Below are 26225 nucleotides of genomic sequence, written 5' to 3'. Positions count from 1 at the left end.
CCCGCCCCGCGCGCCTGCGCCGCGCGCCCCGCGGCGGCCGAGCCGGGGCAGCTGCTCACTCCGCGGCGGCGGCGGAGACAAAGCGCCGGGTAATGAATGGGACGGGCCCGCCCGGCCCTTCCTCTTAACTCCTTCGGGCCCGGCCGGGCGGCGGCGACCTCCGGCTTTCCCCGCGGCGGCCGCCCGGGGAGGTGAGTGGCACCGTTCCGGCATCGGGTGGGCGCCGGGCAGGGTGGTCCGGCTCGCTGCTGTCCCGGCCTCGCCGTCCTCCCCGCACCCGCCACGGCCGCGTTCGGCCTCAGCGGCCTCGGTGCCTTGCGGGGCCGCGGCCCTGGCCTCAAGCCCCGAGCTTGGCGGCGCCCCGTCCTGCCCGGAGCGCCCGCGGGACAGCGCCGCCAGGGCGGGGAGGGGGCGTGTGGCGGCGGGGCGGCGCAGGGAGCCGGCGACTAGGCCCGTGGTGCCGGTTCCATTGTCTGCAGGGCCCCGCGGGGGGCCCGGCCGGTCCGGTGGCCGAGGGTCGCTGGTGCCCAGGGACTCGGCGCTGTGTCGGGCCGCCCGGGGGGCTCCGCGGCCGCCCCGCCCGGGAGCGGTGCCCGCCGGGGTGCCGGCCGCGCCCCGAGCCCTCCCGGCCCGACTTTGTGCGCGGGCTGGGCCGGGCCGGGTCGGCGGGTCATGCCAGGGCTCCGCGGCCGGACCGCCTGTCGAGGCCGCGGGAGTCGGGCCCGCGGAGGGGGCCGTGACCATGTGGCCGCTGCCAGCCCGACCCAAAATGGCCCGGCAGCCCCGGGCGCAGAGTCCGCCGCTGCCCGGGCACCGCCGGGACACTCGGGCTCAGCTCCCCGGGCGGGCGCCAGGGCTGGAAAGCCCGGGAAATCCCAGAAAGCGTTTCCCCCTGAGAACACGGTTCACGAGGCGGGCAGGTGCCCGCCAGTGGCTTCGGTCGCCGCGTAAACACCGCGCCTCTGCTGTGTGCGGGGAAGCTCCATCCCAGTCCCGTTTGAGCAGTCACTCAAGAGAGGTGCCTGGGAAAAGTGCAGAACTTAGCTTTCTTGCACTACGGTTCTCATTTTCTCTTTATAGCGTGGTAATTTTGTTTAAAAATGTCTTCTGTAACTCCGAGACAGCTCCTGATGTTAGACTGGCTGTGTTAAAACGTTTACTGGATGCCAGAGGGTGTCCGATACACTCAAAGTAGTTTGCTGCACGTACAGCCTACTAAAAGTGTAAAATCATTTGTTATTGCAGTGAAAGGTAAAAGGCCTCTTTTCCATTACTAGTCATTCTGTTTATCATTGCTAAGTTTAATAGGGTTTGGCTTTGCAATGTAGAGACTCTTCTCCCTGGTGCTTATGTGTTAGAGGCAGTCGCGTCTTGTTTCTGAGGGGTATCTTTGAGATATTTCAATAATTTAGCCTGAGTTGTCATGCTACATCTGTAATGCCAAGTAGAAAAAGCCTTTCAAGCCCCCATAACATGAATGTACTTCTCAGACTTTCTTTACCTGTTGTCTGTAGGGCCCACTCTGCATGTGCATGTGTTTTACTTTTCAACAGCATGAGCACAGCTCTTTTTTTCTAAAGGTTATTTTCATAATGCAGCATTTCACTTTAAGCACAGATGTGCACCCTTGGGAGGATGTTTATGGAGCACATACTGGGGGCAGTGAAGTCTGGAAGACTTTATCAACTCAGAATACCACACTGCTACTAGGAAGCCTGTGTTTGTACAAATACTGGGCAATGGCATTCTAATTATTTTTTGCTATGGAGATTAGTTTTGTAGAGTAAAAAAATCTTGCATCTCTTCATTGTATATTAAAAGCAGCATCAGTTCTTTTGTGGACTATTAGAAATTTGAGTGCTGTTTGGTAGGTATAAGACCAACAGGTAAGATGCTGATAGTTTTCAAACACTTGAATGTTTATCTACTTTGGTACTTTTTCTTGCCGGTACCTTCCAACTTTCACAGATGTTGAGGAATTTACTCCATAGAAACTCTCCAGAGCAGTCAAATGTAAGAATTGACTGAAAATAAGTAAAATGAAAATAAAATTAAATATCTGAACTAAGCATCTTGCACAAAAGTTTTCTAAACTTATGTAGTTTTGAATAGCAATGACTCTTTTACTTCTGGTGGTGAACCACCCTCCCATCCTCGTGACTGCTCTGCCTTCTTGGAAGCTCCTGATAAGCCTTGTCCGAACCGGCTGAGTGGTGAAGTGTCCCTCGACTGTACCAGTTGGGCCGTGAGGCACTGCCTGATCCTACCCGGAGTTCTGGCATGGTAAAGGTGGGAAACAAAGGATAAGCAATTATCCTTTGTAGCCTTGGTAAACCATTTACCTGAACGGTAGCCCAAGTGGAACGGTACCATTGTTACTGCACTTTGGGGAAAAAAGCCCAGTTGTTCCTGACTTGGTTTATGGCCAGGATGGAAACTTACTGATGACCAAAGTCAATCATCTTTCAGCCCCATAAACTGCCATCCTAAACCAGGCCCTTTGAGCTCTCCTGGACTAGAGCCGGGCTGTGCCAGCATCTCCTTCTGGTGTGACGCCTCTCAGAGCTTGCAAACCCTCAAGTCTGGTATTTGAAGGACTGTCACCCTGTCCCCCCATCTCCACATTCCTCAAGGTGCAACCCTTGCCTATGGAGAAATGCAAAGGGGTTTGAAGTATTTCACTGAACTTGAGGGGACTTTGATAGGTACCTCTATATACATAGAAGTAAGTGTACACATCGTTTTACCTGTCTCTGTGTGAATTGATTATGGTATGAATGTTACTATTTCACATATATAGTTAAGTCATTGTTACAATTGTAGCAAAACACATTAAATCACTTTGTAAATGTTAATCATTGAGTAAGTGCTGCTAAACCATTTTACATGCTTATCTTCACATCTGTATCCTTTGCACTCTTACCTCCTTTTGCATTCTCAGCTTTTTGTATAAATCATTCCAACCCTTTTTTTGATTTTCCTTTCTATGCTTTAATGTGTGTAGTAAGTGGTAGACTGAACCTTGCCATTGAACTCTATAAAGTTGCATTTTCACATATTGTTATTCAACCCTGATTTTGCCAGTACCCTTGACAGTATTTCTTTAAGCAGCAAAACCACTCACTCCTGACATCTCTGTAGAGCAAAACTAACAGGTACAGCATCCTCATTGATAATGTGAAAGACAAACTATAGAATAGCAAAAAGCTAGACAGGTCATGAGTGTAGGGAAATGTTTGCTATCTTTGTTACTTTGTCTTCAACAACCTTTCTGTCTGATGTTTCCACCTATTATGGCTCATTTTAAACCAAGACAGTAAATGTGCTGAGCAAGAATTGTGTTTACAGGACAGGCACAGTCACAGGTGGTTACTGCAAAGGGGGTCTGCTTCAGGAAACATAATATATCACCAAGACTTGTAACAGGACCTTTGAAAATACAGAAGGGCAACTGAATTTTACACTTTTATTTAAATTTGTCCATCCACTGAAGTAGAATAATGCTCTCATCAAATATTTCTAAAAGGTATTGCAGAAGGAGGTGGCCTTTGAGCCTGTTGGGTCTTTTCTGTTTTCTTCTACATTTTGCTTGGAATCTGTTCTCTTCTAGTTTTTAGAACCCCAAATACATTAACTTCTTAGAATTTATTTTTTTTCCACTGTGAGAAAGCTTGAGTTAAAGAATGCACATGTTTTATCTCCCAACTTGCTGCATTTTACCACCACTCAGAGTGAAGACTCCATATACAGGGGCTTTTGTAAACCCTTTATTTTTGCAGCTTCCTTTTAATTTTTAGGAGTTCTCATCTTCAAAGTGAGCATACTGTGCTCTGGCATTACCTCTGTAATGTACAATTAAAATAATCAGCTTTATGCATAATGATACATGGATATTGGCTTAGGCCTATATAGAAAACAGTATTACAGATAGTTTAGTGGGTAATTTTGCAAAATGTAGAGCAGAATGTTTAACTCATCTTCATGACTGACATCTTTTCCCCAAGAAGGAACAATCTAGGTATTTTAGCAGTGTCAATGTAAATAAATGTAATTTACGTAATATTACCTGTTGTAGTGTACACTTTAAAGCGTTCCACAAAGAAAGTGTTCTCACGTGGTAGATGTGTATTGTTTTCTGCACATTTTTGGCTGTTTATTTTACATTTGCTACTGGCATCATCAGTATTGGTCAATTCACAACTATGGAATTGTTCAATTTCAATCAATTAGTGAAAAAAATGAATAGTTTCTGTGGCCTAAAGGTAGCTTTCAAATGAAATCTAGAGTTTAAAACTCACATGTCAAGAAACAAGAACAAATAAAACCTTTTTTTGTGCAGTTTTTCGGGGGGGTTGTTTGTTGGTTTTTTGGTTTTGTTTATTTTTTACTGAAATGAAGGAACTTCTCTCCTAAATTAGTGTGATTATATAGTTTAGCCGTGGTAGGTGTTTTTGGTTTTTTGTTTCTTTTTGTGAAGAGAGGGAGTGAGCACAAATGGGCTGTAAAGCAACAACAGGGAAACAGCTTGATTTTTTAAGGCCTTTATTTTCATTCAAGGGTGATCATTCAGAGTAAGTAGTGAATTTTTTATATTGGAATGTGAAGCATCAGTCTTTTCTGTAATCTCTTTAAGACTGGTTTTCAGTGGATTTTGACATAAGAAATATTATTATATTGCTATCATCTTTTTGTAAACTCGCAATCTGTGTGCTCTCTTTAGCAATTACTGCACAGTTACATCCCTTCCATCTCTCACCTTTCTCCCTTCCTCTTTTATTGTTTAGGGACAGGTAGGGTTGGACAATCCCTCCTGAAGGTTTAGGGGGTTATTAGTTCATTGTTACAGCTGTCTGAAAACTTGTTGGATTTTTTTTTCAGTCCTGTCTGCTGGTTTGCATTCACTAGTGTTATACAGATATATTTTTCTTTTGTTATGTTAGAGTATCTTTTGCAGAGTGTGTGGATTTTCTGTACATTCAATACAAAAGCCAGTTCTGGATTTCAGTAGTCAATAACTTAAAAATTATGGCTGAAAATAGACATGGTTTAACAGCTGGACATATTTTAGAATCCTTTTTTTTGCAATTCTTTACAAATGTGTAGGGAAAGGGATTTAAAATTAAAAATATATTTCTCTCATGTGACAATGATCAAAGAATTTGTGCCAGTTTTGCCCCAAATAGGTTCATCCAAGTAGCTTTTTAGTTGTTGTACTGCTTAGCTGTTGCTGTAATTCCGTATGCTATTTTCTGAATCAGTGTTTGCCCCTAAAGAAAATAAGTTGAAATCCAGGTAAAATGACTTTTTCTTTGTTGTTCTTCTCACTAAAATAAACAATCAAGAAACACAAACATTAATTTGAATTTAGTGAATTGTTTGGCCTAGCTGGAAACTATAGTCACCTTTAACAAATCAAAGAATGGGAAAATGGGAATGAAAGTTGAGGGATTTTGGTAGTGTTTTTTAAAGACATCAGGGAACATATTTCTGCTTTATCTTGCCTGTAGTCTGATGGCTTTGGCACTTGCAAGGAATGTGGGAGAGCCAGGTTCACTTCCCTGCTTTGCCTGAGGAGCTTAATCCACATCTGGGGAGAGTTCCCGAACCACTCCACTGAGCACCCTGTGTCGGGTGGGTCTCTGCTGGGCTGACACCTTCTCTGTATACATTATTTAAATGTTGCTGTAATAGGGATGGCTGAAGTGTCTCAACAGTCAAATTAACCAGCAGCACAGCTCTGGAGATGTTTCACTTGCTTAAGAGGCAGTGCAGGAGTATTTTTAAGTAAAAACATCAGTAAAAGAAGTTACATATAATTAATTTCATAATGTACAGTAAGACATCCATCAGGACTGTCTGGCCTCTGAGAGGTATTCTTTCTAAGGAAAAAAAAAACCCTGAGTTTGGAGATATATATATGTGTGTGTGTGTATATGTATAAAATTAAACATCTCACACTCTGATTAAGAGCAGTAGTTACTAACTGATGGGGAGAATGCTTTGCAGAAATCACTCCCATATGACCCATATGAAGTTTAGAAAAGAGGACAAAGTGGTATCCTGACCACCAAGTGTTTCAGAGTCCAGCTTTTTCTGCATTTGGGGTCAAAGGTTACTTTGTGGATTTTCTAAGGTGGCGAAAAGATTTCTTAGTTGGTTGGGTTTTTTTATAGTGTACAGGGCAGTGTAACAGCTGGGGCCTCTGCACAATGGCACTTGTGTCTGTATAATGGTCAGTGGGACTGAAGTTGCAAAACTCTGAAAATGTGTCCTGTGGTAGACTTTCAGTCTGTTTTGTTGCTAAGTCAAAATATGTGACCTAATATGCGCCACCTGCAATTGCTCCTTTCTCATACACGGGGAATGATAATCTTGTGTTGATCCTATGCTGTTGCATGTTGATTAATACACACAGTAGGTGCAGTGTGTAAGCAATATGTTTAGCTTATGAAGAGGAGGTTTAACAAGCTGCCAGGTGAATCCTGTAGTGCATTGAAAGGTGTTGGCAAGCTCCTTTGAAATCTTACATGTAGTGTAGATTCTGTTTTGTTTAGCATAAGCATTAAAAATGGAGCAGTGCCAAGGTAAGTATAAAACTCTGACATTTAAATTTTTTTAGTAATCATGTGAAAGGGATATATCTGGGGTTTTTTTTTGCTTTGGAGCTCTAGAGGTGAAAATGTCTAATTTTTCTTTTTCAATTAGGAGGGCTAGGGATTTGAAAAAAGACAAGAGCTAGTCATGTAAGTGGAACTCCTGGAGTTCTCACCTAAAAGAGAAACTTGGAACATCCCATGACTTGCCATTGAGACAGCTAACATGTTTAAAAAGATAATAAAAGTAATTACTTTTTTCTTTTCCTTAGATACAATCATCTCATCATTAGGTCTGAGTAGCAAGTATTTAACCTCAAATGAAGCGGCCTGCACGCCATGGAACAGATGTGTAAGTTTGTCTGCTTTTCTCAATAAACTAGTGGGCAGCTTGTTTATTTTGGGTCTTGTATAATTGTTTTTATTTATTTAGAGTAAGACAATGGATAAAGGTAATGAAGCATTGACTTGTGTGCACCTTAATAATTTAGCAGGAGGTTTGTATGAGTGCCTGATCCTTAAAACTTAAGTTTGGAAGCCTGGATGTCTTTACAGTGTTACAGAAATAGTAACTTTTTTGTGATTTATGGAGCACCTTTTACTCTGTGGTATCAGCTGGCATATATACGTCCTTACCCTGAAGTATACTGCTTAAAAAGGGGAGGTGACTTACATGCTACATTTATCCTATGCTCAAATTACATGTATCTTAGTCAGATTTTCCTATCTTCACTGATAAAGTTAGTTTTAATAATTTCTTCTAGGGTTTTTGTCTGAAAACATTAAAACTTTGTATTCATTTTGAGCTGTTGAGTACAGATTTTTTTGGAAGCCTGAGATTCCCAAATAAGATGCAGTAGGAAAAAATCTTCCTATGTAGATCAGCATTTATATGTAAAATAACAATAAATGTTGCCTTGTATAGTGTTTCAGGCTTTCCATTTATTTCTTGAGTCCCATCCCCTCCCTGCTCTGAATAAAACAGTTCAACTTTTAAGCTGCCTGTATTATTGGTTAACATGCTTGTTAGCAACAGATGGACAAAATATTTAAGACAAGGAAAATGTTGAGCTAGGAAGTATTGGTGGGATCATAGAATCAGAATGGTTTGGGTTGGAAGGAATCTTTAAAAGTTACCCAGTCCAAGCTCTTGCAGTGATAAGGAGTATCTTCAACTAGACCACATTGCCCAGAACCCCATCCAACCTGGCCTTGAATGTTTCCAGAGATGGGCCATCTACCACCTCTCTGGAAAATGTGTTCCACCTTCCTACCTAATTGTAAAAAAATTATTCCTTTTGTCTAGTTTGAATCTACCCTTTCAGTTTAAAACCACTGTTAAGAAATCTGAAAAAAGAGATGGCTTTTGCCAGAATATCCAAACATTCACTCTCCATGTAGTTAATGCTGAATTCTAATATACTCACCTTGACGTCACTGAATGCTTTGCACCATTTCATTACATGATGTCAAGCACTGTATTTTTTTTATACCTCTACTTAAATTGCCTTTCTGTTATGACTCTCAAGGTTAAAAGCCTTCAATGAAAGTATCCACTTTCGTACTACTTGTCTAATGCAAATGAATATCTGGTCTTAGTATCTTGAAGAACTATTGTTTGGATTATAGTTCCATGTGAAATAATTGCTGACTGCAAGTTCAGTTGTTCTGACAGATAATAAAATCTGTGATTAGTCTTTAAAAAAATTAAATGCCTCTATAGGCTCCAACAAGAAACTATATGCTTCATCACCTGTTTTTTGTCATATTTGTGTTCTTCATTGAAATTCAGATTGTAAGCACTTGTAAGAGCTAAGATAAATTTTGTCAGCGTAAAAAATGCATTCATAGAATGCATTTTGAGTTCTTTGCAAAAATTTTTTTACTTTTAAGTATTTTGTTAGGATTTTATAGAACACCATCATTTTTCCATGTTTATTTTGGGAAATATGAGGGATATATCAAATCTATGATCTTTTAAGTGATCTCATACTACTTCCTGCGGAGATCTTTTTCCTTCATGGCATGGTAGTTCAAGACTGACTTTGTTTTTTCTCTGGGTTTCAGCATATCAATATGCAATATGTGATGCATTCCTCAGTGCACAGATTATACAGATTATCAGTGTATTCTGAACAAGTTATTGCATACCAGCTCTTGGTGTTGATTAGTGCATCCCAGAGAGTTGACATTTTAGAAATGTTCTTTCTGTCCATGAAACTTTCTTTATTTGTGATTAAGACAGCACTCTCTTGAGAATGGATACTTACACAGAGCTGGAGTCTCCTGAGGACAAAGATGGGAGTTTTCTTTTGTCCAGGTGTTACCTTTACCTTCTCTGTTAAAATTTTAAATTTTGGTAGGTCACGTTATAGGCCTAGATCCTTTAGCATCCACTGTAAGTGAAGTCTTCCAGTGCATATGCTATACAGTAACTTTGATGTGCAGTTTAGATAAAGAAAATCTAGTTCCTGATTAAAGGGATCTAGCAGTCCTAGATGTGCCATGAGGAGGTAGGAGAGGAAAAAGCAGTGTGAGAACTGGTGCCTATCTCACACCCAGCTACTGGCTCCTAGCTCTTGAGAGCTTTTTCTAAGTTTAAGATTTGTGACTGCAAATCCCAGTGCTGAAATGTGGCGTATCTGATTGCAATCATACCGTATTTTACACTTTTTTACTCTGTTTCCTCTTCTTTCTTCTGCATTAAAGGTGGGAACATGATATGCATGATATGGGAGCATATCTACAGGTCAGGGGGAAAAGGCAACCAGAATGCAACAGTGTAAAAGTCATTACATGAGAGGTTGTCACTTGCTGTGCCTTGCATTAATAGCTGCTGAAATAGTAGAAAGAGTGGGTCAACTTTCAGGGAGCCAAGCAGTGTGCAGACCATGATGTCAACAGCATTTTTACTTTTGATACTGAGAAGCAGGAGGAATTGAGGTTCTGTTCTTTTCCTTTCCTGGTGATTTTGAGTTATCTTCTGTGGCCTTACTGCACTGTGGGAAGACCATAATCTGTTTATGACAGGAAATACGATGATGCTCATAAAGAACAGGAAGGTTCCTCATACCTCTCTTTTCTCTAAATGATTTTATTTATTTCCCTTTTCTAGATCTCACAAAATAGTAGGTTTATTAAAATAATTTTGTATAATAATAGAAATAAAGCAAATGGAACCAGCAAGGGTTATCCTTTTCTTCACCTGTTCTCGTACTAAAAGTGTTGTGGGTCCTGCTTTAAACAGGACTGCCATGTAATCTTATTCTGTAAAACTTATTTAAAAACCAGGTTTCAATACATGAATTAAAGCTCATGAAATGCACTGGTTAGAACAGATAATACAAAACGTTATTCTTCGTTAAAATTCTTGTCTTTTTCATCAGTTCTTTGAGCAAAACCTTATTTGCTCAAATTAAAGTCTGTTTCTGGCAGTAGGATGGTTCTTCTATCAGACATTTCTTTTGCGAGAAGAAGTTGTTAGAAGAAGGAAGCTATTTGTTTGCCAGGGACAGGAGAGTCTCTTTGTGCTTTCTGCTATTTCTCGATGTGGTCCTAGTGGAAATAATGTTGGCTTCCCTTGGCTTGGTTGTCCTGTCAGCTGGGTATGCCTTGTCATGGAGACTAAGGACAGGCTGGTTGACAAGTGAATATGAAGATGTATACACTCATTCTCTCTCTCCCCTGTTCTATGAATTGAAATGTTTGTTTTGAGGGACAGGGTTAGGGTCATTGGTTTTTAAACTGGGATATCAGGTGAAAATGTCAGATGCTATTGATGAATGTACAATTTACTTAGAAAATACAGAATGATAAAAAATACTTACAAAAGGCATACAGAGTTCACCCCTATTTGTGGGCATGATAGATTATGTCTGCATGTGATATGGAAGCTTGATTTTAAAAGTTACCTATTTCTTTTTGTTGCAATTCTTGTACTCGTTGGCAAGGTGGAGAAACTGAGTGTTCCTGAACTATAAAAATTATTTTGGATAGTAGCATTGTGAATATTACTTTCTGTTTTATTTAGTATATCTAGTAAAGAAATTACATTTTCCTGGCTTTCTTCAATCTTTTACATGAGGAAGAAAGAAGATACCCTCAACTGTAAACTGTTCTCCAAAGAAATCTGTTTCTTCTCCATACCAGGTGTCTTCTGACTTGAAATAAAGTTTTGTGACAAAAGAATCATTTGGCTTAGCTGTAAAAATTCCCTACAAGCATTTAAACTACTGTTTATACTCTTGAAAATGCTTTTTGTATTTTCAGGGTCTATGTATTGCATTTTCCTTCTAACCTGATTTTAAGTGCTCAAGCATTCCAAGGGTACAAACTTTCAATAAAAGCACAGCACTATGTGATGTTACAGACATACGAATATCATGGAAAACCTCTCCATAGCACAGCTGAAACTCTCTGAGGACACATAACTGGCATCGATATGAACACAGAATTGGGTTAATGGGTGGCTGATCTGGTGAGTATGAAAATAGATACTAATATATGATAGTCTCAGCAGTTCAGCAGATACAGTTCAATTTTTTTATTTATCTTAGGAAAATTAGAGTTCAAACAGGTTAATGTTAGTCTGTTAAGGACTTGGTTCACATTCTGTGGGGCTTTTTCCCCCCTTATATGAATGTTTTCAGCAAGAGTTCCAAGACATGCGGCACACAAGACATGGTGTGCCTCTCCTAACTGCTTTTTCATTCTTCATCATTCTGCCTATTCTGCTTTGTAACCCTCAGTTTTCTCCTTTACAGGTGTCTCATTTCTTACTTTTTGAAATCATCCTTAAAGTGCTTGAGGTTTCATTCTTACCGAGTTTAAAGATAGGCAGTTAAAGAAAATAAAACCCACAAAAATGTATGTTTTTTAGTATGTTGCAAGTTAGGAACGTGGACTAGTCAGGAGAAAAATCTCCTGTCCTAAAATCCCCTCCCATTTATTTTGGCATCTGTGGGCTGCACGGGAGGAGGAAGAGTAGAGTCTAATGCACTGTGCAGAGAATTGATCACCTGGGGAAAAGAACTGTTAGATGAGCTTTGCCTTGCATTTCTGTTGCTTTTCTGAAAGCAGACTGCTGTTCTCTAGCAATCTTTTATCTTTCCTTCTTCTCAAGATTACCTGTTGTTACTGTGGCTTTGGTTGTGTTTTTTCCTTTTCTGTGATAATACTGTTGCATCTTTCCTACTCTGTTCTTATTTTTATCTTCTTCATTTTACCCTTGTGTTGTGTTACTGCAACCTTCCTTCATCTCCCCTCAGCCCCAAATTATACAGCATAGGATACAAAAAGCAGCTTTGATGTCCTGCACTAAAAACGCTGTAAGCCAAGCCATATATGCTTCAACTGTGTAAAAAAAATATTTTTTTCTTTAAGAAAAACACCTTATTTCTTGTAACATTAAGATTGCCCCATCTTCATAGCATATGATATTTATCAAAATTTGTAAATGATGAAAATATCAAAATAAGAGTATAATTTGCTATAGCTTTCATTTTGACTTGGGAAAATCCTGATAAGTTGTAATGGAATTATTGCTTAAAACGTTGGTGTTTTAACATTTAAGAGACAGCTTGGGTCCCAAGACAAATGCTGACATAATTTGTTTACTGTGATAGATCTGTTTTTTTATGAGCAATCTCTTAGTAGAGGCTGATATGGAAATTACTAGCATGTCTACAACCTGCTTTTGTTTTTTCCTCCTTCTTTATAGTGGGCTGCTATAGGAAGTTATCAAAGGACATGTGAAGGAATATAGCTCCATTTAAGATCTGATGGTATTTTTAGTACACTAAGGGAAAAAAATAGCAACAATTAAAGGCTTATCAGGTGGTTGTAGGTGTGAATAGTGCTACTATTTCTGGTGATAAATAGTATTATGTATGGTGGTAATACAACACAGTGATATTTATTTTTTTACGTAATACTTAGTAGTGACACTGGTTTGGGTGAGGTGTTTGTTTTAGCTTTGTGTCTCTGTTTTCCTTTTAAGATAAAGGGTGTTTAAAATCATGTGGAATAGGGATTTCTGTGCTATGGGCTTGTTTAACAGTGCTGCTTAAACCTAGGTGGTGGAGAATGATGCTTCAAATATATCTGTCCTATAAAAGATATTTGCTTTTTTTCTTAAACATGTTGAGCAGTCAGCCTGTCATTGGGGTCTGGTGAAATATTTGGACACTGAGCATGTTCAGCAGATCCAGCTGGACACTAAACAGGGATGTCAGAATCAAACATCAGCCAGATGTAAATAATATGCATGCTAATATGAACATCCTTATTAATATCACACTTTAAAACTAATTCATATGAAATATTTAATATTTTAAAAGCATTATCTCAATCCTTTTAAGAAGTTTTATGGTTGAGAATATACTAGTGTAAGAACAAAATTAAGAACTGGATCCTCTTTTTTAAAAAAAATATCACTTTAAAAAAATGACATCTCAATTTCCACTTTGTTACAAAGTATTTTTTAAATGATGCTAAACTGGAAATCATACCATTTCTCTTCAGTTTTGCCACTGTCACAGATTGTTTTTGACCTTTCACACAGAGTAGGAGCAAGTGTTGTTTTGTGCAAGGGAGCTGGCATGCACTTTTTTCACACATAGTACAGGTGATTTAGGGTTTGAGATGAAAATATTGGTGAAAAGATGGAGCTTGTAGTTCTTGAATCTTTACTGAGGTTTCAGGGAATATCTGAAAATAATTAGTAAACATTAACTTTTTTATTTTTACATCAGCAAGAGAAGAAAACAGATGTTACAAAATAAAACATTTTTGAAGAGTAAGAGTTTGAGGAGTTTGTTTATACAAAGTTTGGTGGTTTCTGTGTGCTGGTTGGATTGTAACTCAACGCTGTCTCTTCTACAATAGTCTTTGACTAAAGCTTTCACTTCTGAGCTGTTACCTTCCTGCATTGTTATAAATTTAGAGGTGGTGTGGAAAAACATAGAGAAAGAACATAGAGAGAAGTCCACTAAACCAGAAAAAGCATACCTTGGCCCTAGTAGATCTGTTTTACTGCTTAAAAGAGCCTGTGTTCACAGTAAAATTATTGGATGTTTTAGGGGACAGAAGGCAAGAAAGAGTGGAATATTTACATTTAGTGGGTAGTCCTTTTAACTTTTCAGTCACTGCTCCAGCTGCATTTGTAATTAGGGAGTCTAATGATGATGGTTGTAGCTATAATACTCAGGTCTTTACACCTTAGTTTTTCTCTGCCTGCAATGACTGATCTAGGCCTCAGCTTAAACGAAACCCTGAGTTTTTCTGCAGCCTGAATGAAGGGGCATGAATGATCTTTGTACTTGAGTAAATTGGAGGTCTCTGTGTCATGTCCTGACAAGTAGCAGGAGTGCATCTGGGAGCTCACAGAAGACTATTCATGTCAACAAGGAGCAATGTACAGTATTGGTGGTGCTGTTTTCACACTTTTCTCCTTTGTGTCCAGATAGAGTGTTTGAAGTCATGGACATGACAGAGTATTTTATTTGGAGTGAAAACCCTTGGAAATCCATAACAGTTGTTGGTTATTATAGGAATTGCTTTACAAACAAGTAATCTGCTCATGGTTCCGATACCTCCTTCCTTCAGCAGTGATTTCTTCTGGTTGTGGCAGTCTGCTGTGGCAGTGGCATTCCGTGGCATTCTCCTGATGTTTCTTGTCAACAACTATACGCTTTCAGTAATCCCATTTTGAATGGAAAATCCTATAAAGTGTTTCTGCAGGCTTCTTATCACAGCAAACCACTGAGTGCAGCCACTCAAGAGCTGATAGTCCAGAGTAGGGCATTTGAGTAGATAATTGTTCTCTAGTTCCATTTATTTTCTTTGAAGACTTTTTTGTTGCAAGGTGATTGTGTGTCTCATTGTGGAGATTTCAAAGGCATACATTTCTCTAATTTTGAGCTGACTGCCTGTAGCCTTTTGTACCTTTGAAAACATTTTTCTTCTCCTTGAATATCCTGTTTGTTTAGCAGTAGTCCTTAATTTCGAGTAGATTGGGTCCAAGGCTAAACAAGCTATGTAAAGGTGGTCATAACCGAGTTCATACTTTGTTCCAGGTTACTATAAAACTTTAAAACACTCCATCCTTTTTTGTTTCTTAATAAACAAGCTATGTAAAGGTGATCATAACCGAGTTCATATTTTGTTCCAGGTTACTATAAAACTTTAAAACACTCCATCCTTTTTTGTTTCTTAATAAAACAGATTGACTCATACATATAGTTGGCATGGGAGGAGGAGATGAAAAACATATCAGTCTTTCTAACCCTGAGCATTCTGGGGGCTGTACTCTAAAGAAAATTTGGGTTGAACCCACATGGGTGTCTGAAGAAAAGGAGCTTGACTTAATTTTACAGTGTAATTTAGTAAAATCATAACATAGGATCACAGAATGGTGGGGGATGGTAGGGATCTCTGAAGATACCTAGTCCTACCCCCCATGCTAAAGCAGTTTTGTTTTGCAGAAAGACTCTATATCCAGTGAGGATATAAAGAGGTACGTATATTCCAGGTCTGGGTGCATGGGGGATAGTTCTTCCAAAAACATGCACACCTGGTTGAGTTAACAACTCATTTATATGCAAGTAAGTTACACATATTTATTATTTCTCATGCATAAACACCTTCTTAGAGAGGGCAGGGTTATTCTAATGAGTTTCAAGAACTGATTTCCATTTTCTCCGCCCCATGCCACTCCTCCTTGCGCCTGCGCTGTTCCTCTTGATAATTCGGGGCAGGAATCTCTGGTGGTCTTTGGGGATGAAGTCAGTACTTTTCCTCTCGTGAACTTTTTACTTTTTGCTCAAAACTACTTCAAACCAGACATGCCTGCAACTGTAGCTGGTCTCCTTGGCAAATTTCTCTACTTATCTCATTCTTTTGACATGTTTTCTGATTTATCTTCATTTCATAGGGTATCCTGGCTGTTTTAATTAGTCCAAGAGGCTCTGGGGCCTCTTGGTATGGAATCTTCAAGGACAGGTCTGTACCTTGTGAGTTTTGCTGTATGTTATACAGTGAATTTTATACTACTCAGCAAATTCTATGATAGGTATATCAACTAAGAACATTATCAATTAATAAGCATAAGTAAAATAAGCAAAAGTCCCCCCAATCAGTTTCACCTATAGCAGGTTGCACAGGATCTTTGTCTGGGTGGGTTTTGAACATCTACAGAGGAGACTGCACAACCTCTCTGGGCAGCTGCTTCCAGTGCTCTGTCACCCTCAAAGGAAGAAGTTTTTCCTCGTATTGAGGTGAACTCTCCTGTGTTTGTACCTACTGCCTGTTGTGCTGTCATTTGGCATCACTGGAAACAACCTGACTTGTTCCACCAGAAAGCTTTCTTGCTTATTCTGTAGCTTTGGATTTTGATTGCAGATTTTCCTCCTTGAATGTTGATTTACATGTTTTTCTCTCCCGTAGTGCAATTAAACACGTATCTCCCTTTGTTCTGGTGGAACGAGAACAATTTTTGGTCCTAAAGAAACAAAGATAGTAAGGTTAGGAACAAATTAAATTGCTTCCCACATCTTTTTTTGATGGAGGAGATTATGAGCATTCAAAACACTTAGTCACAACAGGGAGAAATAGAGAAGAAAAGTTTATCACCACAGTTCTTGCTTCAGAGTCCAAATAGCTCCCTCGCCTATTCACCTCAGCTTCAGCAAGGAAGACCGTCAGGACCACAGCCATCAGTATTTAACTACATGGCACGGCTCAGTGGAGTTGTGTACTCAAAGCTAATTTAGGATAAGATGATTAGGGTCTAAGAGTTTGAATATGTAGTGATAATGGCCGATAATGATTAAGAACTTAGCCGCTGGCAATGTGTGGTGTTAATGAATGTTAGTCTAGTTAAGTGTGGCTATAAAGTTTGCAACTGGTCTTTTTTATCAGGTTTCCAAATTTTCCCATCACAGCTATCTTAAGCTTCACTGTGTTAAGCAGTAACTGCTTATCAGGCTAGAAGAAATTGAAGCATCTCTGTGGGTTTTTGTTTAAACCTAGAACTGGTTTTGCAGTGTTGAGAAATTACAAAAATCGAAGGCCAAAGATGTGATCACCCATTTTGAGGCAAAGTAATTGTGCACAGCTTCATCAGAACCTGATGTCAGAGGATGTACGTGCATAATTTGTATGAATCTAGCTAGGAATCTGTAATGTACTTACTGTAACTTGGCACTTCATACATAATTTATGTTCTGTAAGCCCAGCATCAAGGTTTTTGCTTGTGAGCTTTCTTATTCTATGATCCTAAGTCACAACAGCTTATTATGTTTTCTTGCTTTTCCTGTTTTGCAGTACAAGCTCCAAATTCACAGATAGATCAAAGTAAAGATGAAAAAAAAATCCTCTCCGATTGATTCGCATTTAAAAAACTTGACTATCTTACACTCTGTCTCATCCCAGATCCAAGTGCTTCCATATCATCAGTATGTGTGTGAACAGTGGTTTGTGTTTCAATTTTATACTGAGCCAGTTAAATTCGGTCTCTGGCTGACAGAATTGTTCTTAGATGTGATTTCACAAACCTATGGAAAGTCCTGTGTAGTGTGGTAAATTTCTTCTAGAAAACTAAACTTTTTCTTCTAGTCTTTCCCTTCATTCAAACTCATGGTCTTAATGCTTAACCCTCATATCTTCTGGTATCTGAAAATATATTTTTTTCCTGAGAAGGAAAGAGAAAGGTGGTACACAAATACTAAAACTTTCACAGAAAGAAAACCATAATTTCTCCCTACCTCTCATTGCTCCATCTCCCTTTTCTTAAAACAGCTGCAGTAAGATGACTGCCCCTCCTTTACCCTGCACCTTCCTCTGCTCTGGAAAAGAAAGTCATTACTGTGTAGCTTTCCATAAATGTGAAATCCACAGAAAATAAGTGTTTCTGATTTCTCTTGTAAACAGACCTCAGAGAAAAATTAATTAAAATAGTTTACAAAATTAATGTGACATTGATCTTGATACAGGGAGGAAATGTCTGTATGAGTAACACGGAGTTTTTTAATGTGTTATGTAGCTATAGCTAATTTCATGTTTTGTCTGCTGAAATCATAGAATATGCAGAGTTGGAAGGGACCTATCATCGAGTCCAACTCCTGGCCCTTTGCAGGATATCCCAAGAATCACCCCAGTCCTTCTTGTGTTTTAGTAACAAATGAAACTTGTAGGAAGTTTTAAAATAACTCGTTCGGATTTGTGTTTTGGCTTCAGCTGGGGAGAAAGAATTTAATAAAATTCAGTTTGCACGAATTGTAACATCACCTGTGTGGCCAAAAATGTTTGTTATGTTGACTGAAGGCACCAATAACTACTACGTTAATGTCACAAAAGAATAAATGAGGAAAGGTTTGGCAAAATTTAGAATTTGGATATAGCTGTAGTGGAAAAAACAATGATGACAAATGCAGATAACCTCATGTTTCTGAGGGAATAGTGCGGCATTCTGGTTTTGAAACCTCTTGTGAACTTGTATTTTATATGCAACTCCACTTCAAAAACCTAGCCTTTGTACTGAAACTGATGGTGAAAATCTTCACTCACAAGTCAAATTAGCTATCTTGGTGCAAATGGGCTTCCTAGTGTAACCTTTGGGTATGCAGAAAATTTTGGCTGGCAGTGCTGTACTAGGAACCAGCATATGCAACTCTGTGTGTGTCTTTGCTTCTGAGTGATGTTGTTATGCTTTTGGAAGACCCCAGTGTCTATGTGGCATGTACACAGCTCACTTATCCTAAATTAAACATTGCTGTTTCTAATCGTGAAACTCTAAAAGTAGCTTGTTTCTATAGTGCGTCTGGGAGTCTTACAGCATGAATATAACCACGTGAGACTATGGTCAGAGGAAGAGAGATTAGTGTGACAACGCTGGACACCCTTACAGAGCTTTCTTGTTTTCTTTTGAATGCCAATGTCAGTAGTGCAGGAAGTACATGAACAGTAGTATAACTTGATATTTGGTTTTAAGTCCTTATTTCTATGCTAAAATGATTAAAGGCCTACTTGTCTTCATATATAGCTGTAGATATAAGCACCTATATAGTATATGTTTTTAGATATGTGTGTGTATATATTTGGGTATATATGTGTATATGCAGTGGTTGAATTGTGATGGAGGATAAGGAATAGTTATGTTCAAGCAAATAGAAAAGTGATTCTTGGACTAGCTTTTTTGTCTAAGCTGAACCAGAGCTGTGTGTATAGACGCATATTTGTCCATAGTATATGTATTGAATACATGTTGGGTTTTTTCTTTTTTTCAATTGTACACTGAATTGTTTTATCTCAAAGGAGAAAAAACCTCAAAACCTTCAGAACATTTAGCCTGTTTTCAGTTCATCTTTACTGTAGTCACTTAAAGTAACTAAAGTGTTGATCAACTTTGTCTTCAATTTTTTTCTTTCTAGATGGTGCAAAAGAATCACAGTTGCCCAATCAAGATGAACAGAATGGCTTCCTTCAACAAGAAAATAGAACATTCATTTTTTAGGATTATGTCTACAACATGAGGAATTTAACAATAGCTGTCTTTGAGAACATTCATCTATGACCTGAAATGTCTTGATCCTGGGGGAAAAATGAGATTCCATTAATTGAATCTATAATTTTTAAATGCATTTTTATGACTAATTTTATTTGCTCGCAACACGGATACAGAATTCATAAGCTAGAGATTATTTTAACACATGCACACATTTGTGTTTGTGCATTCAGTATACAAGATACATAATTTTAATCAAATTTTAAGTAATCTTTTAAATTATCTATATTTATTAATAAATGAAGTCTTGGCAAGAAGAATTTGTTATCTATGGACATGAGTAAAGCAGAGTCCCCCGGAATGGATGATAATTTTGTATTGGGTAAAATCAATAACCTAAAAGTAGAGCGAGAGGAAGACAGCATTAACTGTACTCTAGAAAGTGCAGATATAAAGACAGAACAAGATGATTTCAAACATGCAGACAGCAGTGATGAACAGGAAGACAAAGAAAAGAACTTCATTAACAGCAACGCTGGCAAATATTTGTCCACAGAAACTGAAGATGATTATGGATCTCTTTTTTCTCAGTATAGTAATACGCTGTATGATGTAGCAATGGAAGCTGTGACACAAAGCCTCCTTTCTAGTAGAAACATAAGCTCCAGAAAAAAGTCACCTGCTTGGAACCATTTTTTTATATCTCCTAGAGATAGCACTAAAGCAATATGCATGTACTGTATGAAAGAATTTAGCAGGGGTAAAAATGAAAAGGACCTGAGTACAAGTTGTCTCATGAGACATGTGAGGAGAGCCCATCCCACTGTACTAATTCAAGAAAATGGAACTATGCCAGGTATATCCTCCTTTTCTTCATCTACATTATTGCTGCCACCTCAATCTGCAGATGTTGGAGATCTGAGTTCTATATTATCCCCAATAAAACTGGTCAAGAAAATGGCTTCTAAAATACCATCTCCAGATCAAATAATTGAGGAATCTGTTTCTATTGTTTCCTCTGAAGAAATATCAGATCTCTCAGTTTCTGAAAAGTGCAGCAAAGAAGAAGTCATGGTTGGCTCATCTCCACAGCTACCCAACAACCAGTATGACGACACCATTGAGAATGTAGCAGAAAAAACAGTTGTAATTCCAAAGAGTGCATCAGGTTCTAGAAGGAGATCTGCTGTCTGGAAACATTTTTATTTGTCACCTCTAGATAATTCTAAAGCTGTGTGCATCCACTGCATGAATGAATTCAGCAGAGGAAAAAATGGAAAAGACCTAGGAACAAGTTGTTTAATAAGACACATGTGGAGAGCCCATCGTTCTATTGTCCTTCAAGAGAATGGGGGTGGTACCAGCATACCACCTCTCTACACCACACCTCCAACTCTGTTGCCTTCTTTACTACCATCAGATAGTGACCTGAATTCTATGTCATCTTCTCCTGGAAAACTTATGAAAGAACCAACTTCTGTTTCTTCTTCTCCAGACAGAATCTCTGAGGAGATCCATACTAATCTAACTTCAGGAGATACTCTAGTGGAAGACTCAGTGCTGTCATCTTCTGATGACATAGGTGAAGTCTCCTTTGTTTCGTCTCCTGAAAAACAGTGTGAGGGATTAGGTCCACTAATATTTGAACCTACTGCTGTGTTTCAGCAAAACAAAAGGATTATGAAAAGGCTTAAATCAGAAGTTTGGCACCACTTTTCACTGTCACCTGCAGACAGTCTAAAAGCAGTGTGTAGATACTGCAGTTGCATGATAAGTCGTGGTAAGAAAGGAGATGTTGGCACAAGCTGCTTAATGAGGCATCTATATAGACGCCATCCCGATGTAATTGGAAACCAAAAGAGCTTTCTTGATGTGAGTTTGGCAAATTCTCCTTATGCCACCTTGGCTTCTGCAGAATGTTCATCCTCAAAGTTGACTGACTTGCCTACAATGGTTACACATGATAATCAAATTATATTTCCTGTTAATAGTAAGAAGACCTCAAAACTGTGGAATCACTTTTCAATTTGTTCTGCAGATTCAACAAAAGTAATATGTACACACTGTGGACGTATAATAAGTAGGGGGAAAAAGCCAACAAACCTAGGCACAAGTTGCCTTCTAAGACATTTGCAGCGGTTTCATAACAATGTATTGAAAACTGATGTTCCAGAGACAGTATTATCCTCATCTACGGATAATCACATGCCACTGCGCACAGAATTACTAGGATCTTCAAATTTTGATGAAACCAATGAAAAGTTTTGTGACTCTCACCCAGTTGCCAAAAAAATCACAAGTCTTGTAGCTGAAATGATTGCACTTGACCTTCAGCCATATTCTTTTGTAGACAACATTGGCTTTAACAGGCTGCTTGAATATTTGCAACCTCAGTATTCTCTACCTTCTCCATCTTACTTTTCTAGGACAGCAATTCCAGATATGTATGATAATGTAAAACAAATAATTATTTCACATCTTAAAGAAGCTGAAAGTGGAGTGATCCATTTTACATCTGGAATATGGATGAGCAACCAAACACGAGAATATCTAACCCTGACTGCTCACTGGGTAACATTCGAGTCTTCATTTCGACCACAGTGTGAGGATTACCATTGTTCAGCACTATTAAATGTATCGCAGATTGATTGCGACTACAATGGAATCAGCATTCAAAAGCAGCTAGAGTACTGGTGGGAAACATGGATTACTTCCATCGGACTTCAGATTGGGATTACTGTTACTGATAATCAGAGTATAGCAAAAACTTTAAATGAAGGTGATCATTCAAGTGTACAATGTTTTAGTCACACTGTCAATGTAATTGTAAATGAGGCTATTAAAAGCCAGAGAATGGTTCAGAATTTGCTTAGTATTGCAAGAAAGATCTGTGAACGCGTCCATCGGTCAGCAAAAGCAAAAGAGAAGTTAGCTGAGTTGCAAAAAGAGTACGAGTTGCCTCAGCATCAGCTAATACAAGATGTTCCATCCAAGTGGAATACGTCATTTCATATGCTTGAACGTCTGATTGAACAGAAAAGAGCAATTGATGAAATGTCAATAGAGTGCAGCTTTCGGGAGCTGATCAGTTGTGATCAGTGGGAAGTCATGCAGTCAGTGTGTCATGCTCTCAAACCTTTTGAAGCTGCAAGCAGGGAGATGAGTACACACATGTCTACTCTAAGCCAAGTGATTCCAATGATTCATATACTTAACAGAAAAATAGAAATGCTATTTGAGGAAACTATGGGCATAGATACTATGCTGAAATCTTTGAAAGAAGCTATGGTGAGTAGATTGTCCTCCACACTTCATGATCCAAGGTACATTTTTGCTACACTTCTGGATCCCCGGTATAAAACATCCTTATTTACAGAAGAGGAGGCTGAACAATATAAACAAGACTTAATCAGGGAGCTGGAAATAATGAGTTCTACCTCAGATGATGATAAACCTGTTTCCAATGGATGTGATATAGGTTCACCATCTACGAATTCCTATGGGGAAGATAATCTTTGGTCACTCATGGATGACATGAAGAAAACAAAAGACCTGAAAGAGAGAGCAAAGTTACCAGAGGAAATGGTGCTTTCTTACTTGGAGGAAGAAGTGCTTGAGCATAACTGTGATCCTCTAACTTACTGGAACTTTAAAAAGTCATCTTGGCCAGTACTGTCAAAATTGGCTGTCAGGTTCTTGGGTTGCCCACCAAGCATTGTTCCTTCAGAGAGATTGTTCAATACATCCAGTGAAAGCAACAACTTTAGTCAGTCAAGGTTAATGATTGAACACTTTGAAAAGCTTATTTTTTTGAAAGTAAATCTTCCTTTAATATACTTCCAGTATTGAAACTAATGAACAAACTGCTAGACTAAATCTATTGTTGCTCACTGGATATTAACTATCTGTAACTGGGATTTTTAAATTGCTCCTGTAGGGGCCATGTATGACATCTAATCAGTGACTATAATTCCAAATTCTAGGTTCATTTTTTTCAGCTTTCAATATGTCTACATGTGCCTTATTCATAGTACTTCAGGCCAGATATTGTATATATGATTTTTTAAAAGTTCACACTAGAGATAGCCTGTCTCGTCAAATTATACAAAATTATGTAGGTTTTAATCCATAATTGTAAATGAACTTTAAAAAAGCTCAGTCATTTGTTTTAATAGAATGGCAAAAAAAAAGGTGTAAACAGTTCTATTCTGTAGTTTTCTATTCAATTATTATGTAAAAACCATAAACCAGGTACTGTATTTTAGTTGAACATTGCTTTAATTGCAAGAAAACAGGTTTTATAGTTGTCAAAAGAAAGCTGTACATGAAAGATGGGGTTCAAGCTGTCTTTTTATCATGCAGTGTTTTTAACTGCAAGCCCTAAAGTACGTAAAGAATTAAGAAGCGTTATTGAGAAAGATATGTTTAATTGCGAATGTTGACTTAATATCTGAAAATAAATTTTAAGATGATATGGAATGTCAGTTATACAGCAATCAGTAGTAAAACTCCCTGTTCTGGGTTCTGTTCAGGTTTTACATTTTAACTGAACTACAGAAATATTCTGGGTATTTATAAAAGCTCTTTGGAAGTCTTATCAAAGTTTGTGAATTAATGCTTGTTATTTAATGCCATGTACAAAAAAGGCAAGAAACTTACCATGAAGACTCTAATGTCATTCTGACACCTTTCCTAATCTTTAGTGCATCAAAACTATAAGGTCCTTTTTGTAAAAACTGAGTCCTTACTCCTAATGTAATTTTAATTGTGTAGAACAGCCTGTCTTAAAGCTCCTAGTACAGAAATAACTGATCTTCTGGTTTTCAGTAATAGCCTTATGGATATGGTGCACTGGTTAGAACTTTATGTATAGTAGGGTTGATTCTTAACTGTTGGTGTCCATCAGGCAAATGGGATATAGAGCCCTTAAAATTTCAAATAAGATGGAAAAAATAGCCAGCATTTTAATTTGAAAGGAACGTTCTCTATGGTTTAACTCTAGAAAGATTCATCTTTTCATTTCAGTTTTCATTGAATACTTTTTGGGAAACAAGTCATCATTTGCCTATGACCTCTTAGAAAACTTGTAGCTTTGTTAAAATACTGTACCTATGCCTAATCTAATTTTGCATTTACTATGTTTTAGTGTATTTATAAATGGTGAACTCAGTTTCTGAAATTAAACATTTTATTTGCAATTTTCCAGTGGTAGTCAACACTGCCTTTTATTTTCAGATGAATTTAAGGCAACCATTGAATGAAAGTTAAAATATACCACAGAACATGGTATGTGAAAAGATGGGTTTTCTATTTAGCACTTTGGACTTGAGCCAAGATTCTGGTTCTTTTCCTTTCTCAGAAGCTGTTTTAACCTCAGGAAAATCTGTTGAATTATTTCTCAGTTGGCTTTTGTTTCTGTGTGCTGTTTCTCTAAACATTTTATGGTTTCAGGTATTTCAATTGTTATTCCATCAGTTATGTTTACACCTGTACTATTTAAGTAAATTGCAGTGTAGCGTAGTTAGGAAAAACTAATTTTTACTTCTGTGAACAGTCAGCATTTCTTGGTTTTTCTAGGATTAAATGAGAACAGCACGTTTTTTTCTGCAGTAATAAAACAATTTGTTCTCATTTCCATATAGCTGGAAGTGGGTGAGTTTGAAGGAGCTTATTGGAAAACATGTTTAAATGGTTACTGGTTAATTATTATCTCAGTTTTTTTGGCCTACATTTTAACTGTGAATATAACCTTGACCCTTGTAAAGGAGATTTTTAATCTCTCCAAACCAGTGGAGAGGGAGGTAGAGCATGAAGAAAAAAATTATTAAACAAGTAATATAATTTTCACTCAAGGCTTGAATGTAAATAAAGCCTGTGGCTTAAAGCATTGTGGAGTCACATCACACCATGAGTGCTGACAGTGAACAGGCTTACCTGGAAATCACAGTTTTCTGGAAGCAAGCATCTTGGCTCCTTTGAAGGCAGTCTTTGCTGTATCTCCTGTCTAATTTCCAGTGGGGAAAGTTGTAGTGATGGCATTTTGTCGCCCCAAACTTGCATTTTACTCATATAGATAATTAATTGTATAGTCATGCATTTTGCCAAAACTTTTCCTGAGAGCAAAAGAACCAATCACTATTTTTAAAATTTCATCAGTTGAAGTTAGTCTATTTTATTTGCACCTGCAATTTCCTCTTATGGGGGAGGGGGTGGGGTGGAGCTTTCTTTGCTTGTTTTTGTTTGTTTTGGGGAAGTTTGGTTTGGTATGGTTTGGTTTTCTGAAGGGCTTAATTCTTAAGACTGCACTGTCTTCAGTGTCAGCTTGGTTAAGAATTAACCTTCTGTTAGAATTTTTTAAAAGATAATACACAGGCCCAAAAGGCCTTAAAATTGAAACACTTAAATAGGAGAAACTGAGAACACAACATTGTTGGTTTTAGTTGGAAGCATCTCCTTCTTCAGTTCAGGCACTGCTTCCTATGACAAAAGAATGAATGTCTTCAAGATAAGGGCTGAGAGCTTTCATTGAAGCATTAAGGTAAGTTACTGCATGGGTGGGTTTTGTGTTGGTTTTACTTTATTATTTTTTAATAAAAGTTCTCAGGGATTGCTAAAACTTTAGTTTTTTCCAACCCTTCTCATATTTGTAACAGATGGGACCCCCTGCTATTTTTACATTGCTTTCCCTCCGATTAATAAAGCATAAACGTAAACAGTGGGAGTTTTCATGGAGCTGAGTTTGTGCTGCACCAATCCCTGTGGCAGCAAACAGTTCCCTAATGCATAATGATGCAGTGACCCTGCAACAGCGATACTTAGTTTCAGTACATTAGCAACTTTAGAAACAAATTTAGTAAGCAGACTTTTTTTTTTGTCTTAGCATAGAAAGTAAAGGCTGGATCAGTGCTCAATTCCCCTGATACATGCTGTTATAGAGGGCATAAAGCCACAGGTACTAGGGTGCTGTATGCACTGCATGGACCACAATCTAGCCCTTTGTCTACAAACCCAAAGCTGTAGATTTTCAAACTAAGCACTTGAAATAACCACATCTGTAGAACAAGATGCAACAGAACCCAAATAAACTTCAGACACTCTTCAAAACTGCAATCCATCCAGTCTCCTGTTGT

The 26225-nt window shown here is 38.5% G+C and overlaps 1 protein-coding gene across 2 annotated transcripts; it reads left to right on the top strand.

Annotated features, from left to right (window-relative positions):
• Positions 1–33: 33 nt before the first annotated feature.
• On the top strand, positions 34–24295 carry ZBED4 (zinc finger BED-type containing 4). 2 transcript variants are annotated; one of them, XM_071552565.1, is made up of 3 exons: positions 34–191; positions 6866–6945; positions 19022–24295. In XM_071552565.1, exon 3 carries the CDS (start codon positions 19426–19428, stop codon positions 22942–22944), a length of 3519 nt encoding a protein of 1172 aa, XP_071408666.1. In that variant the 5' UTR covers positions 34–191; positions 6866–6945; positions 19022–19425; the 3' UTR covers positions 22945–24295. The 2 variants fall into 2 exon arrangements, with proteins under 2 accessions (XP_071408666.1, XP_071408667.1); XM_071552566.1 differs by lacking the exons at positions 34–191; positions 6866–6945 and adding an exon at positions 11010–11070.
• Positions 24296–26225: the final 1930 nt, after the last annotated feature.

The sequence above is a fragment of the Pithys albifrons genome, chromosome 3 (assembly GCF_047495875.1).
Source record: "Pithys albifrons albifrons isolate INPA30051 chromosome 3, PitAlb_v1, whole genome shotgun sequence".
NCBI lineage: Eukaryota > Metazoa > Chordata > Aves > Passeriformes > Thamnophilidae > Pithys > Pithys albifrons.
The sequence above is the reverse complement of the archived record's forward strand: the minus strand, read 5'-3'. Positions and strand labels throughout refer to the sequence as shown.